At 59.9% G+C, this 15,682-nt stretch overlaps 1 protein-coding gene across 2 annotated transcripts in view; it reads left to right on the top strand.

The window, feature by feature from the left end:
* The window catches only part of ZFAT (zinc finger and AT-hook domain containing), a 179,126-nt gene extending 165,064 nt beyond the window's left edge, over window positions 1–14,062 (top strand). For both annotated transcript variants that reach the window (XM_029923577.1, XM_029923578.1), the window contains exon 16: window positions 13,200–14,062. In XM_029923577.1, the coding sequence (XP_029779437.1) occupies window positions 13,200–13,433 (234 nt within the window). In that variant the 3' untranslated portion in view covers window positions 13,434–14,062. The remainder of the gene's footprint in view (window positions 1–13,199) is intronic.
* Window positions 14,063–15,682: the final 1,620 nt, after the last annotated feature.

Below are 15,682 nucleotides of genomic sequence, written 5' to 3'. Positions count from 1 at the left end.
GTCTGCTCTGACTTCCGGGGGTTGATAGAAGACTTGCATCCTTGTTCCCGTCTCTCTTATTACTTGTTGAGCTCCTTTATCCCCCGGCAGTGATGGAAAATTCCACTTCTTTGTGAAATTTTAAAGTAAAAGTTAAGTGCCGTGATCTCCTGTGGCCGTGTGAGAAATTGTCTAAAAAGATAGAGGATAAAGGTTTCCCGGTCTCATTCCAGCTCTCTTGTTCATATAAAGCGTCTTTTGCTAGCCTAGAGATGTCGGTCTGTTGAACTTTTCTTCTCTTTTCTCTTCCTTTCCCTAAGCCATGATTTTCCTACCGTTGGGCCCCGAGAAGCTGCCACTCGCCTGGCACGACTTGCAGAATCCCACTTTATTTGCATTTCAGTGCTGTTGGCTTTCCCACTGGGTGCTGGGCACCCGTTTCCTGACCCACAGCCTGGGCCGGAGCAGGTGGGTTTCCTCGGGCTTCTCCCTTCTCTGCTGCTCCTCCTGCCGGCTGGGCCCGAGAGAGCCCTGACAGGAGGGAGCCGCAGCCGTGGGCCCCATCCCGAGGAGAGGTGCTCTTGGCCTTGCTTGGGTTTGTCCCGGAGCAGGGCTGCGGCCAGCTGGTTCCACTTTGCATCCCACGGGAGCAGTCGCCTTCATTCTTCTCGGGGAAGTACCCTAACCAAGTGCTCGGGACTCCACAGCCCCCACTCCCTGTCTCCATCAGCTGCCCTCTGCCGTGAATGCCCACGCTGCGCTCCAGTGTTCAGCCTGAAGCCGGGGGTCCGTGTCACCCCCACGTGTGATTGTCGGCACGTGCCCCCCTTGCTGCGGGATCTGCCTCGCGTGTCCCGGTGTCCCCCAGCCGCCCCTTCCATCGAGGCAGCTGCTGCTGCAGACGTGGTCTCTGCGCCCGTGGCGTCAGCTTCAGGGAGCTTGTGGGAAACGCAGCGCCTGGCTGTACCCCAGACCCCCCAGGTCAGGCGGCACGTAGCCCTGTCCCTGGTCCCCGCTGATTTGTGTACAAGTCTGAGAAGCTCTGCTCTCAGCTGTTGGTCCCCCCACGCTGGTTTATGGACCCCTCCTCACGGATGTCCTCCCCTCCCCTGGGACGGCTCTGAGGTCAGTCTCCATGCAGCGCGCAGAGGATCTGTGCCGGATCCAGCACCCCTCACTTTAAAGCCTCCAGGAGCTTAGAAACCGTCCAGTAAACGGGGCGTAGGACCTCCGCATAGTCTGGCGCCCCTGCCTCCCTCTACCTCTGCTTACAGTGTGTTCGCCGCCGAACTGCCTGCTGGTCCTCCGCAGTTTCTCACCCTCTGCCCGGAGCGCTTGCCCATCACCAGCCTCTACGGGGCTCACTTCCTGGCGCACGGGGTCAGCTGTGGGGCCACGCTCTCCATCAAGTCCTCCCCAAGCTCTCGGGTCTGCATCCGGGATTCTCCGGAACCTGTGGATAGGGTGAGCCATCGTCCTCTGGCTGTGTCCTAGATGGTGCAGTTGACCTTGACCCAGGAGGAGCAGCCAGGTGGCCTTGCCTAGTCCACGAGCCCTTGAGAGCAGCGAGAGGAGAGGCAGAAGGATTTGTGTCTTTGGTCTTAAGCCGCTTCGCTTGTGGTCATCCCTTGGGCGGTAAGCAGAAGGGAGCCCGTCACGGACACGGATGAGAAGCAGAGCACCCCTTTGTCAGCGTCAGGCGGGCGGGCGGCACCGCGCGGGGCCCTGGGCAGAGTGGGGGCTGGAGGTTTTGGTGGCTTTCCTGCTTCCCGGGAGCAGCGCCAGGTCCACTCCCCACCCCTGCTCTCTGTAACCGCAGAGAAGTAGGCGGCAGTGTGGCCCGCAGTGGGGCTGAGGGACGCGGCTTCCGTGGACAGGCAGATGCTCATGGAGGAAGCCCAGCCCTTGGGCTCGTCAGGGGCCGTCCCCTGCACCTGCGGTCAGATTGGGGGCCTTCTCCCCAGTCAGGACAATAGGAAGGGGTAGTACCCAGGGGCCGAGTCAAAGCTCTCCTGTCCTCCAGCAGCGGAGAAAATGGGAGGAGGTGGGGGGAGGGCATGCCCCCTCATTACTGTCCTTGGGGCCCTTGTCACAGACTGCAGCCTAGCGTGCCTGGACTCCCCCCTCTGCCTCTCCTGTCAAATGGGGGCTTGCTGTTCGCTCTCCTTCCTCTGCGGGGTCTCCAGCACTTAGCTTGGGGCCTGGTGTGTTTGGAGGCTTCCTGATGGTCAGCACCAGGAGTGGAGCCACAGGCGGCAGATGTCTGAGCTGGATGGGCCCAGGGTCCCTGTACCGTGGGTGCCCAGCCCGTGGCTGCAGGCCTCCCTGGGAAGCCTGCCTCACGACAGTGGCCCCAGGCCATGTCGGGTAGGTGGAGAGGGAGCCTGAGGCACAGCCGGGAAGCTGGCAGGTGGGCTGAGCTCACAAGCCTGCACGGGCTTGAATCACATCCATCACTTCACGGTGTGTGACCCGGGACAAAGCACTTCTCCTCTTTGCTTTTTGGGTTTTGTTGTTGTTGTTGTTGTTGTTTTTTAGTTTAGAAAGAGAGTGCGTGCAAGTAGGGGAGGGGCAGAGAGAAAGGGCGAGAGAGAATCCCAAGCAGGCTGCACACTCAGCCCGGAGCCCGAAGCAGAATTTGATCCCTCAACCCTGGGGCCACGATCAAGGAGCAGACCCTCAATCAGCTGAGATACCCAGGCGCCCGTAGCACTTTTCCTCTTTAAACTTGTTTTCTTGTATGTAAAATGGGACAGTAAGAGCACCTACTCCACGGGGCTAATGTACAGACTGCGCATGATTACACACATGAAGCCACTGGCCGTGCCTGGCACGTGAAAGTCCTCAGTCAATCTTAGCTCCTGTGTCACAGGAGCGACATAGCTCCTTATCCCTTTTTTGTGCCTGTAGAATTCAGCCAGAGCAGGTTCTGCTTCTAGAAGTTTCTGTTCCGCAAACAGGTACTAACACAGCAGTGTAGACCCTCGGCGTTTCACAGGAGACGTTGTTGCCTGGTCCAGACAGTGGATAGTTGCATCTCATAGATTAAGTTCGATGCTTTCCAGCCCCCTGCTGGGTAATTCTGCCGGAGGGGCCCTGGTGGGGGGCTGACCCCGAAGGGCCGCTGCAGAGCTACGAGGAACATCGTGCAGCAGACCGTGCGGTTGGGGGCATCTCCGTCAGCTGAGGAAAGAAGGCAGGTGCTTCTCCGGCACAGAGCGGGGTCCTCGGGAAGGCGGGGGACACAGTCACCTCCCCACGTCTTTGCTGAGTCTGTCAGGTCGGCACTGAGGAAGGCCAGGGGCTGCGAGGATGGTCGCTTGGGGTGGTTCTGAGAAAAGCCCGGGAGGGTGGAGGACCTCTCTCCGGAGCAGCGTGCCGAGGACCGCGTTCTCAGAGCCCAGCCGAGGGCCTCGGTGAGAAGACCCACCCGGAGAGCTGCCGTCTGGGGACGGGCTTCCAGGCAGGGGGGCGGCTTGTAGGGAGAAGCATGTCCCCCGTGCGAGGTGCCCTGCAGGGATGCAGGAGTTCAGTACCTGTGTGCTTAGAGGTCAAGGAGGGAAAGCCTTGTGCACAGTAAAGCCGTCTAGATAGCAGAAGGTCGGCCCTGCAGTGAGAGGCTCCTCCATCCTCCTTCCCGCGGACGTACTCAGCTTCTGTCCGAGCCCAGCCTTGAAGTCTCTCCTGAATCGTCCTGTTCAGCTGTGTATCGAGCACCTGCTCTAAGCCGGCTGCCGCGTGGGCCCGGGGGCAGGGGGCTACAGGGGGGCAGCGGGGCCGGGGCGTCACATACCCGCCCTCGGAGGGGAGGGCACCTGCTGACGGCCACGAGCACCGCCTGTGAGCCCCTGCCCTGCGCCAGCCCCGCCACCCTTCTCCCGTGTGCTTAGAGAGACCGCCCTGTCCACCCCACTTTGCCACGGTTTCCAAGACGGGGATTCTGTTTTCCTCAGTTGATTGTTGAGACCACACTGAACTGTGCTTAGACTCGAGAAATTCGAGAAACATCGACTGTCTTAGCCATTTTTGCTGCCTGGGCATCTGTGTCTAACCCCCCTCCACCAGCTGAGTGGATTTGACCAACACGCAAACCTCCTTATTCTAATTCTGTGATAGACGCTGGCCAGTAGGGGCGCCTTTCTGTTCCCAGATGCCTCTCCCGGTGAAGGGAGTTTGCCCTTCCTGTCCCCGAAGACGGGACCTCGGGACCCTGTGGACAAGTCCGGGCCCTGGGCTCTAGGATCGGGGCTGCCCTGTGGGCCCGCCAGACCCCCCAGGACCCCCGAGAGCTGGAACCTGCTTGCGGAGGGCCAGGACCGCTGTGGCGAGCAGTCTGTGTGCGCTGGGCTGTGGGCTGTTTATAGGATCAGTGCTTTCAGGGAAGAAAGTATCTCCCGTCTCTTTACAACCAAGAGAAAAATCGGGCGGAGGGGAGGCGTTGTGCATCTCCCCAGGAACGAGGCGTCATGGCTGTCCTCACTCGCCGGGCACTTAGTGCTTTCTGAAAGGCTGTAAATCTTCACCGGTGCGCGGAATGGTTTCTCCCTGCCTGTGAATATCTTTTGATGTTTCCACAAGTTTCTTGCTCATCATACCCTTATTTTGGTTCTGGATATTCATATGCGTTTCTAGAGGTGGGAATTTACGACGCTTTTTTAACAAACCACGTTCGTTTATACCTCTTCTTTCCGCTCGACATTTAGGATGCTATTTGCCATCCTTCCTCTGTTCCTGACGGTTACGACACCACACCTCACCGAGGGTGACCGTGCTCACGTGCTGGCCCTGGGACGTGGGTCTGCCAGCCCCACCTTTTGGGAATGTTAGAGGAAGCTCTCTCTCAGTTACACATTCAGCAGTGAGCGAAACCCTAATTGCTAGGGGAAAATGAGGCTCCTTCCTCAGAGCTTGGACATACACAGGGGACAGAGGGACAAGAATAGCCTGAAGTGTTCTCGGTCATTCTTGGTGTTTGGTTCTCTTTGGATCTGTATCTGCAGCCCTCTCCCACCTCACCGTGGACTCTGGGAATTCTGTGGTGGAAGGGACCCTGGACGGCGTTTGTAGTCTGGGAACCCAGTGTTGGTGACCAGGACCCTGGCCTTCAAGAACCTGCCGGCGCTGCCCCTGGGGGTCCATCTCCCTCACCTGACTGGCGGGCAGCTGGTGGTACCAGCCCTGGCTCTGTACTGAAGAGTCCCCTTCGACGCCATGTGATGTGCCACAACGCACAGAGGCCACGGTGACCGCCCTTGGTGACCTCTCGCATTTGGAGACCCAGGCTTCTAAGGGGCCTCTGCCATGGTCACAGGTGACTCCTCCCCAGGACTGGCACCATCTGACTGTGGCGCCTGTGCTGTATTTGGTGGGTTCTGAGCAAGTGTAGTAGGTTTCTTAGACTTTACTCCGCATTCAGTTTTTTCAGTGATTCACCCAAAAAAGAGGGACTCTCTGTTCACTCTCCGCCGGGTGTGACAGGGGTCCATGCTGGGCACGCTAGCTCAGGTGCCTGGGGGCCCCTGGGATGACAGGGTCTAGACCCGATTCTCCGGGGAAGGGGTTGGGGTGGACATTCGGGCAAGCGGGAACATGTGTGTGTTCGGGATGCAGACGAGCAAGGGGGAAGCAGGGTTCAGGGCAGGGAGAGCCCTCGTCTCTCCCGCTGGGGGGCCGGGCTTTATCCGGAGCCTGGGAGACGCCACCCAGTAGTGGACAGAGGCCATCAGACACTTGGAGGGGCTCACCTGGCTTCACCTTCCAGAACCCCGTTGCTGGGATCTCAGCTGCAGGAGGGCTGGCGTCTCAGTAAAGTGGGTGGGACCTGCTGCTAGGTCCCCGGGGCCGAGGGCTGTGCTGCGGGGACAGGAGTGGTGTCAGGGGTGCAGACTGAGGGGGTGTACAAGGGGGTGTGCGGAAGGACGGGGAGACACAGTGCAGCGCGAGTTCCACACCCACGCCCATGCTTGTGTACACATGCACACGTGCACACCTGTGCACAAGAGTACACCCCACACAGCCACACTCATACATGTACACACACCCATGCTCAGCGACACATGCACACATATGTGCACAATGTATGTACCCCCCCACATGCTCACACTCATACATGTACACACATATACCCCACCTGTATACACATGGTTGTACACACATGCACAGATGTGTGCACACCACACACAGACCCACACTCACATACATGCACATACATGCATGCACACGCTTATGTTCTCGCACACACAGATACACCATTTGTATAGACATGGATACACGTGTATGCACAAACATGCACACACATTCAAATGCTCAAACTCCCATACACACACACCCACACAGATACCCAGACTCACACACAAACATACACACCCTTGTCTATACACACAAGCACACACACACCGCACAGATGTATGCGTGTGCCCACACTTACACACACCACAGTGTACCCACACACCGCACACCTCCACTTCACCCCCTTGTGGCTGTCCAGCTGCTGTCCTGGGTTCCTCGCGTGTCTCCCGCGCCTGGCCCCACTCAGCCCGCCCCCCACGGGCGATCATTGCACTCTGCGAGTCACTGCTCTGAGTCCTGTGTGCCTCCCCTGCAGCAGCGGGGACCCGTGACCAGGCCGGCTCTCGCAGGCCCTGAGAACGAGCATGGGTAGGGCTCCTCTGGTCATTTCCTGGCTTGCAGCCCCGGGGGCCTTCCTTTCAAGGGCTGCTCCCCCAGACTCAGCGCACGGGGAGCTGGCTGTGAGGGGGAGGAGGCCTGAGGCCATCTCCCTGCAGCTGCAGAGGGTCCCTGTCGTGGAGACGCCCAGGCCGGAAACTCCCACGGGGAGGTGCCCAGTGTTTTCCCTGCACGAGTGGGGGGCAGCGATGGCGTGAGGGCCGCGTCCTGACGGGCTCAGGTGCGACATTCATTCCAAAGGGTCACAAAGTGAATAGATATTAGAGCCATGCCATCCCAACAGGCGTGGCTCTGGTCTCTTTTCATTGTAGGGCCAGTGGGGTTTGAAACCTATCTTCTGCTGCTCGTCGCTGATTTATAAGCTGGTAGCCAAGTTTAGATAAGGTGCTAGGTTTCGACGGAGCCAGACTGTTGCCTGGAAATCCCGGTGCCGCCAGGACTGAAATTGCAGGGATCTGATTAAGCCTGGGAAGGCGATTTGTGGACGGGGCGATTTCTGGCCCGAGCTCACGGCCAACTCAGGTGCCGGGAGGGTTTCCATGCTGTCCTGAAACTCCGGGTGGGGGGCGTGATGCACGCGTGTTGTGTGTGGCAATCCACGGGCCGTGTTCACAAATGGTGTGCGTAAACACACAGCTGGTAACAGCTCCCTCCCTTCTCCCCCGGCTGCTTCTGTGGGATTCAGCCATGAGGCCCAGCTCTTTCTTCCCGTCATGGGCCTTTGCTTGTCACATGATGTCCTTGAGTGTCTCTGGGCTGTTGTGGTGCCCCGGGGGGATTGTGATTGCTGCAGTGCATGGCACAGGACAGCGCGTGTCGGGGGCACGTTCCGGGGCGTGGATGGCGGAGCACAGAGGTGGAGTGGGGGTGGAGTGGAGGTGGAGTGGGGGTGGAGTGCAGGCCCAAGCCAGGCTTTCCCGGACGTCTTCCTGTTTGGCAGGACGGCCGCCTCCATGTACTTCTCCTTGTCAGTGTCTGGTCCTTCCTGCCACTGTCCCCCAGGGGCAATCTTGTGAGCATCTGTGTCTGAGGCATGGGGACATGGTGAGGGAGGAGCCCATCAATGTGTTCTTTTCAAAGAGGAAGTTGAGCTATGAAAACAGCTGGTGCCAGGGTGAAAGGCAGGAGGCCAGCGGGAGAACCAGGACGAGGGCTAGTCCCGGGGCCGCGGGCTCCTTCCGGCCGCAGCCTGGGGGCCAGGACTGAAGCATCTCCCCACCTGGCATCTAAGAGTGTGGGTGTGGGAGCGGACGGAGCACGGGGGCAGAGCCCCGAGGGAGAGCCCCCCCCCTCCCATGAGCCCCGCGTCCCTCTGGAGCCGGGCACCAAGTCCTCGAAGGGCGCTGTGAAGACCGGCCACCATGGCGGAAGTGAAATGCTTCCCATGGCATCCGGTGCACCTATCCCCCTCTCCTTCGAACAGATTGCCAGCTGATCTGGGGGCCGCAGGGCTGTGCTCAGGCGTGTCCTCCTGTCTCCAGGACGGCCCCTGCAGTGGGCACCCATGGCCTGGGCCCCAGGCTGCACGATCTGTGTCCTTCCAGGAACCACACCCGCCTTGTGGCTCTGTGTGCGGCCGTCCGGTGCGGGGTGCAGAGTTCTCAGACCAGAAGTTGGAATACCTGGGCAGCTTCTGTCCTCTCCTGCACAATGAGGGGACGGACCTTCAGGACTCCTGGAGTCAAAGGGGGTCCCTCTGTGGACAGCCTGCCTCTTCTTAGCCTCCCTGTGGTCTGGGTCGGCTCCCGTCACACAGAAGCAGGGCCAGCAGGTGCCTGGCCTGGCCTGGAGGCGGTGGAGGCCCCAAGCTGTTCTCTCTGCGATGCCTTCCAGGTTCTACCCAAGGAGGGCTCGGAGGTGGCACCAGCGCCCCCAGTGTGCCCACTCAGACTGGGGCACCGGGCTGGAGCGGAGCAGGAGGTCCTTGCTCCCCAGATGCTGTGGGCACACCGGGGAGGTCTGTGTGGGACGGGCTGGGTTACAGAGGTGAGTGAGGGCTCTGCACGGCTCCGTAAGGTGAGTGTGAGCAGGGAGCCCCCCCTTCCCTGAGGGCTCCCCCAGCTGGGGCTCTGCTTGAATGTTGGCAATGAGAGAGGATGATCTGCCCAGAACAGTTCTTACAGAGAAAAGCAGACAGGGAGCCAGGAGGAAGGGGTCACGTAGGGCAGGCCAGGGAGTGCGGAGAAAGCACGACGGGGGCAGCTGGGTGCCGGCCCGCCTTGTCTCCAGCTCTTGCCCTCGAGCTGATGAGGTGGGGATGGCGGCCGCAGGAGCACTGGGCCTCGGCAGGAAGACCGTCCTTGGAGGAAGTAAAGCCCAGCAGACAGCCGTCTGGTCTAGATTCTAGAGCTGCAGGACTCGGGGCCTGACTTAGTGAATAATTTGCACGGTCCCGTGGGTGAAGGTTTTCTATTAAGCTATCTGTGCTGCTAATAATTTAGCTGGAAGATGTATGAGATACCGAGTTGGGGATACCCATCTCGGGGATGACGACATTGTGAGGCCGTATTATTTCTACTGTGGGGAGCAATTTCAGGCCTGCGCTAATAGCTTAAGCTACTAGAGGGATCGTTTGGAACGGAGGAAGTGGTTGAGGGCTCTACAGGCAGCTGTAAAGTGGATGGGTTGTGGAAAGCAGTCCTGTCACCTGATGGACCGGTGACATGGAATCCCATTAGTGGCTGTCATGCTCCACCAGCCGAGGTCACCCAGACTCAGGCCCAGCTCTGGCTACTTTCCAGCTGTTTGACCCCCGGTCAGTCACTGGCCTGCGGAAGTGACTGGCTTTCGTTCAGGAAGGCCCCAGCACGAGGCACGGTGCATCCCGGCCCGGCGGGGGACGCTGGCCTCCATGGGATGCGGAAGGTCCACAGTTTGCAGGAACCTGAAATGTGGAGCATGGAGGGTGGAGAGGGGCTCCCTCTGCAGCGTTCTCTTCCTGGACCCGCTGTGGGGCAGCGACAGCTGGGCTGGCAGGGCCGCGGGCTGGCGGGGGCTCACGGGAATGAAGTCACTGCCTGCAGAAGGCCCCAGAGGCTTCTGGAACCGCAGCTGCTTCTGGTTACTCTTCTGGGGCTCTGTAAGGTGACAGCAGCAGCGTGTGTCCCCTCTTAGACCTGCACCCCCAGAAGGACGCTCTTTGCAGGAATTCTGCAAAAGTCACATCTACCTTTGTCGCCGTCACTCTCCCCGGTGAATTACGCCTAGGGGCCCGTGTTGGGAAGGCGTGCTCTGCTCTCACCGTCAGCAGCGGGTCAGCGGACAGTGGCTGTGTCACACAAAACCCTGGAGCTGAACATCAAAGAAACAAAACAGAAAGGAAAAAGGATTCTTTGGATAGACTTCATCCTTCAAGAAGGTGATATGAATAAATGCAAATACATATTTAAAGGGACAGTGAGACAAGTACAACACTCAGGGAGTTGCGACCTCTCACGTTAGGCAAGTTTTGATGGGTGGGGTACCGTAGATGGGGTGGCGCTGGCCCTTCTTTGAAAACCATGCATGTCTTCCTTTGTAAAATGAAGTCTTAGTCCCTCTGCTGAGGGAGGCCCTTCTGGACCCGACCGTGAACCTCGCCGCCACTCCTTCCCAGCGCTCCCTCCGTCCTGTGACTTCGGCACAGTGGATGGATGTCCCCGGAGGGCCTCCCGCCTGCAGATGGCCCTGTGCCCTGCGGCTCAGGCTGCGGCCCGGTGCCTCTGGCTCAGCCGGAGGCAGAGCCTCGATGCAGAGACCGAGGACCAGGAGCCTGGAATGTGCGAGAGGGCTCTGAACAGAGCCTGGGAGGGTGTGGAAGCAGCGAAGGGGGTATCCCGGTGTGTGAAGCGGAGGTCGGCTCAGCGGTGTGAGGTGGCGCAGAGCCTTCTGGAGAGGGGAAGACAGAACTCTGCCCGGCGCGTTTGGCGGTTGGGTGGGGGGTGCTCTCTCTCTTCCCCCTGCCTGCGAAGCCTCTTCCCGCTGCAGGCCGCCAGCCCCGCCCTCCGCAGCAGCCTCACCGTGGTCTCTGTCTTCCTCCCACGTCTGGGGGCAGCAGCCGTGCCTGGGTCATCTCGGGGCCTCCCGTCCTCCGGGGCCGGCACCCAAGAAGCCGGCCGTCATGGAGGCCGCAGCCTGGGGCGGGCAGGGTTCCTCTCATCCGGGGCACTGGTCACGGCCCCTGTCAGTGCGGGGACGCTGTGCTGTCAGGCAGTTTTAGCCAGTGGGAACTTTGGGCCGTGACTGCCCCTCGTCTCCCCGAGCCCGGGAGCGTGCGTGACTCAGAGCGCGTGGTCCGGCACATCCCAGCTTCTGTATCGTGTCATCCGCTTACTGGACGTGCAGGAGGCTAGCTTGGCACGTGGACGGCCCCAGGACCTCAGCACACGCCACCCCGCCCCTGCACCTCTTCCTCTGTGTAGGATTTCCTGACAGTTACGAGGGGAAAAACGTTTGTTGTGTTTTCCCTTCTCTCCTGTCCCCAGCCTTCCACAGGCGCTCTCTTTCAGCGTGAAATAAATCAATATTTACTTCTAACGTCTTGGGGCACAGTACATTTCCCCATTTAAGTGAAATGGAAACATACACTCAAAGAAGAAAAAAAGTCTTGATTCACTGGAAAAATGAATGAGGCCAAATGTGTTACAAGTTTCCACTCAGGATGGGTCTGTGGCTTCTGGTGAATTCCTCCAGTCCAAATTAACAGTTTCTTCTGGTCACAGCTCTGGGCGGTGCCTCCCTGGAGATGCCTTCCCCTCCTCCTCTCTGAGTGTAGTGTCATCCCCAGCCCTTGACCCCGACCTTCCTGCTCACAGGGCCGGAGGGGGACCCCTGGAGGCCACTTGGGTCAGCCCCGGGGGGCACAGAATCGTGGTTGGTACAGAGGGATGGGCAGGGGGAGGTGGCCTGTCCGTGCCAGATGCCAGCTGCGAGAGGCACCAGAGGCGCCGTGAGTGCGTGCTCACGGAGGGCCCCTGAGCACACCCGCCCTGCCCGTCCGTTCTGGGGTCACTGCTCCTTCTGCCCGCCCTGCCTGGCACCCATCCCCCCTCCTCTTCCAGAGACACTCCCCGCCCCCCCACCCCCAGCTCTGCTGACACCTCTGTGACATTGCCGCTCCGCTCCTCTGCCCCCTGGACCGTGGTTTTCACAGCGTATGGTCCCTGGTGGGTCATCACTCCACGAATACTGAGAACCCACGTGTGCCGGGCCTCCCCTCGGCCCTGAGAAAGAGCTGTGCCTGGACGCCGCTGCCCCTGCCCGTGGTCCCCTAGGATGTGGGACAGGATGGAGGTGTGGAGGGGGACCTCACACGCACTGGGCACGCACAGTACCTTTCAGGCAGTAGGTGTTTATGAAAGTACCGTTAAATGGGGACTGTGGGCACGGAAGGGCAGCGGTGCAGACAGAGTCTCCGTTACGTTTCCCACCATCCCCTGCAGCGGGCATTAGTCCCTCTTTCACAGATGAGAAACCTGAGGGCTGTCAGGTGGCCGTCTGGCCGCCCAGCCAGCAGTGGGGAGCCGCTGTCCGAGCCCCGCTTATTCACGCAGGACGTAGCGCCTTGTCGACCAAGGGATTCTGTTGACCTTGCTGTTCGGTCCCCACCCCCTGCCTTGGAGAGAGCGCTCCTGTCCAGCACCGCTGCACATGTCCACGGACTCTCTCACCCCTTACAGGACAACCCCAGACCCCCTTCCTCTTCTGACCCTTCTGTTACTGTTTCAGCTCGAGGCTCCCGGCTCTTCCTAAATCTTCCCTGTGTTCTTTCGATTATTTTTCTTCTCAAGATCAAAGACAGCTGCCATTTACAGCAGGCCAGAGCCCGCAGGGGCAGGGACACTGGGCATCAGCACTCCTGGGATTGGCGGTCTGGAGCGTGCCTTCTTGGAGCTCCGGACAGCAGCCTGGCTGTAGAATTCAGGTCCCGTCCACTGACAGATGTCCCCACAGACTCTCCTGCCCGGCCCCGGGGCAGGGGCTACCTCCACAGGCCACCTACCCCCGATGGCTAAGGTGCTGGTGTCGATGGACTGCCTCTGGGGGAAGCCAGCCTTGCAGGAACCTGCACTCTTTGCCAGGGTGACACTGATCCTCAATACAGGGGGGTGAGCTCTGCAGTGTGGGAAAGACAGAAAACCTGGGATAACCCTTGGCCCCTTTCTCTGCACCAAACGGACCAGCTTTGAGTTTCCAGGGGCCGCCCACCCCGCCCTCAGCACGGTGGCAGGAAACAACCCACACACTGCCCTGCGGCCCTAACACCCTCGGCCGCCCCCGTACCTCTGGGAGGCGGCCTGGCATCAAGAGAAGAGCTTGGACTTTGGGTTTGAACTCAGGCTCCGCCGTCTGCCACCACCGGGGCCTCAGCCAGGTGGCTCTGCAGCGCTGAGCCTCACTGTCTCCGTCCATAAAGCAGGGACGGGAGCAAGCGCGGGGCGCCGTGTGCGGTGGGGACCAGCTCCTGGAACGTCCTAGACGCTCCGGACGTGGCACTGTTGTCACGGCCCCACCCAAAAGCGGCCCCGTGTGACCTCTCTCTTGCCCTCACACAGGTGACAGACGAGGAGCCCAGCTCCAACCACACGGTCATGATCCAGGAGACCCTGCAGCAGGCCTCGGTGGAGCTGGCCGAGCACCTGGTGGTGTCCTCCGACGACGTGGAGGGCATCGAGACGGTGACCGTGTACACGCAGGGCGGGGAGGCCTCGGAGTTCATCGTCTACGTGCAGGAGGCCGTGCAGCCCGTCGAGGAGCAGGCCGCGGGGCCGCAGGCGCAGGAGCTGTAGCGGACGCCCGGGCGGGAGCGGCGCTCTTGGGGGCCCTCCGCCGTCCCTGCCCAGGCACAGACGGGGCTCCCCTCGTCCTACTCGGGGTGGGCGAGGCGACCGGCATCACCAGCAAAACAGGACCCCCCCCTCCTAGCACAGAACACACACACCCCTTCCTCTGTATCCTCTGCTTCCGGAAGGACTTCGCATCCACTTTCCACACAGCCCACACCGCATCACCCCTTTGCTTCAGGATTCGTACAGGGACCTGGCGCATCTGCCCTGAGTCACGCCCCCACTCCGTGACCCCCGGGCAGGTGCCCAGCCTCCCTCTGGGACCGCTCTGCGGCCTGATGGGAGGGAGCCAGCCAGCACAGAGAAAGTGACCTTATGGTTGGGAATCCCTCCCCCCACTTTGGGGGAGAGGGGGGGCGGGTCCTGGCTTTATCTACAAGGTCCCACTCCCCCACGCCCCCAAGTGTCGAGGGCACTTGTTATCACGTGTGGGAACCACCGTGACAGGCGGGGTCTTAGCTTCCGTCTTAGAATTCTGCTTTTTTTTTTTTTTTAATGCACTTTTTACTATTCACCTCCCGTTCTATGAGATGTGGTGGGTAGAATAAAAACATTCTTGGCCTGAGGACTCAGTGGCTCTGTTGGCTTGGGTGGTCTGTGTTCCCCCTTTCCTGCATCAGTCTTGGGTTTGGGCCCCACCTGGAACCACCCCTCTGAGGTCTGGAGCCCTCAGCCTGTAGATGAGGAGGCCCCCCTCCCTCTCAAGCATTTTTACATTTGCTTTGGGGCCACGGCTGGAGGTGAACGGTCTTGCCTTCTATATCCCAGTGCCTGGCCCTTGACTGGCTGCCGCCCGCGTGTTTCACACCCTTTCTTGCCACCTTATACTTAGGAAGGGCAACCAAGGGACAGAAGACGTCATGGCTCTTGGAAGGGTGGGTCGGGAGCCGTGATAAACCCCGCACCGCGTGAGGCTCTGCTCCGGGCACAGCATGGCAGGGGCATCGGGGCGAGTCCTGCGACCTGCCCTGTCCTGGGGCTCTGGATGTCGCCACCCACCCTCCAGTTCACTGAGGTCCCCACCTGTCTCCTCTGAGAACCCTTCCCATGGAGTCTGCATATAGAAGAGGATGTGCAAACATGAAGCAGCAGTTGCTTAGGTTGAAAAGGGTAGAGTCCGCCACCCCGTGCTCTCGGCCCTCAGTGTTAGGGCCCTGTCATCCCAGCCCAGCAAGGCCCGAAGGTGTCCCCTGGGGGAAGTGTAAAGCTGCTGCTCTAAGACCAGGAGGCAAGGGACTCCTTGCCCTAAGCAAGGAAGGGAGTCCAGAGGCAGGAAGGACCCACCCAGCTCAGGATGACTGGGGAAAGCTCCTGGTGGAGGAGGCCCGTGATCAGAGCCTTGCAAGCTAGAGAGAGGGAAGCGTACCACTGGAGTCAAGCCCAGGATGGGACAGCAGGAGGAAGGAGCAGTGACCCTTGGGCAGTCCATCTGGCTGATGGGTGTCTAAGGGGAAAGGCAGAAAGATCTGCCAGAACCTGGAAGAACCTGGGATGAGACATGATGGACATTGATTTTATTCAGTAAACCACGGGACACGGTGGCCGTGGGCAGCCCCAGGGTGTGAAGGGCAGAGCGGTGCTCCAGAAAGGGTGATGTCCGGACATCAGTGTGGGCTGTGTTGGGTACTTGAGCATCCAAATTGGAGGCAGAGCCTGTGGGCTCAAGCCCAGCTCCATCACTTGCTATCTGGGTGACCTTGACATGTTTCTGTGCCTGGCTGAGTTTCAGTTTACTTCTCTCTGAAATGGGTCACAGGATAATTACTAACTGCTGAGAGGATTAAGTGGGCAAAGCCATGGGAAGCATCGGCAGAGTACCTGGCCCATACCCTGCAAGTATGAGTTAGGATTTGTACTGCTAGGCATGGGGGACCGGACCTCAGCGTCCCCCAGACTCTACCATCTAGCCGGAGAGATGGGACGTGAACGCACAACAGGAAAAGACTCACAGAATGTGCTCAGTGCCTGAGTGAGGCCAGGGGGCGGAGCCTGTCATCCTCAGACCAGAACTGACAGGGACTTGGGATGCTGAGGAGCAGGCGCCCAGCCGTTCAGCAGGGGGCGCTCAACCATGCACACAGCTGTCCACAGAGCTCAGAGTCTGGGTGATGTGAGGGCAGGGCCGGTTCTGCATGGTGGTCGCCTTAAAAGTTGGAGGATTCTGAGATGCGCATCCAGCATGGGCCTTGTTT

Source organism: Suricata suricatta, chromosome 15 (genome assembly GCF_006229205.1).
Source record: "Suricata suricatta isolate VVHF042 chromosome 15, meerkat_22Aug2017_6uvM2_HiC, whole genome shotgun sequence".
NCBI lineage: Eukaryota > Metazoa > Chordata > Mammalia > Carnivora > Herpestidae > Suricata > Suricata suricatta.
Note: the sequence above shows the minus strand (reverse complement) of the source record. Positions and strands in the feature narration are given on the sequence as shown.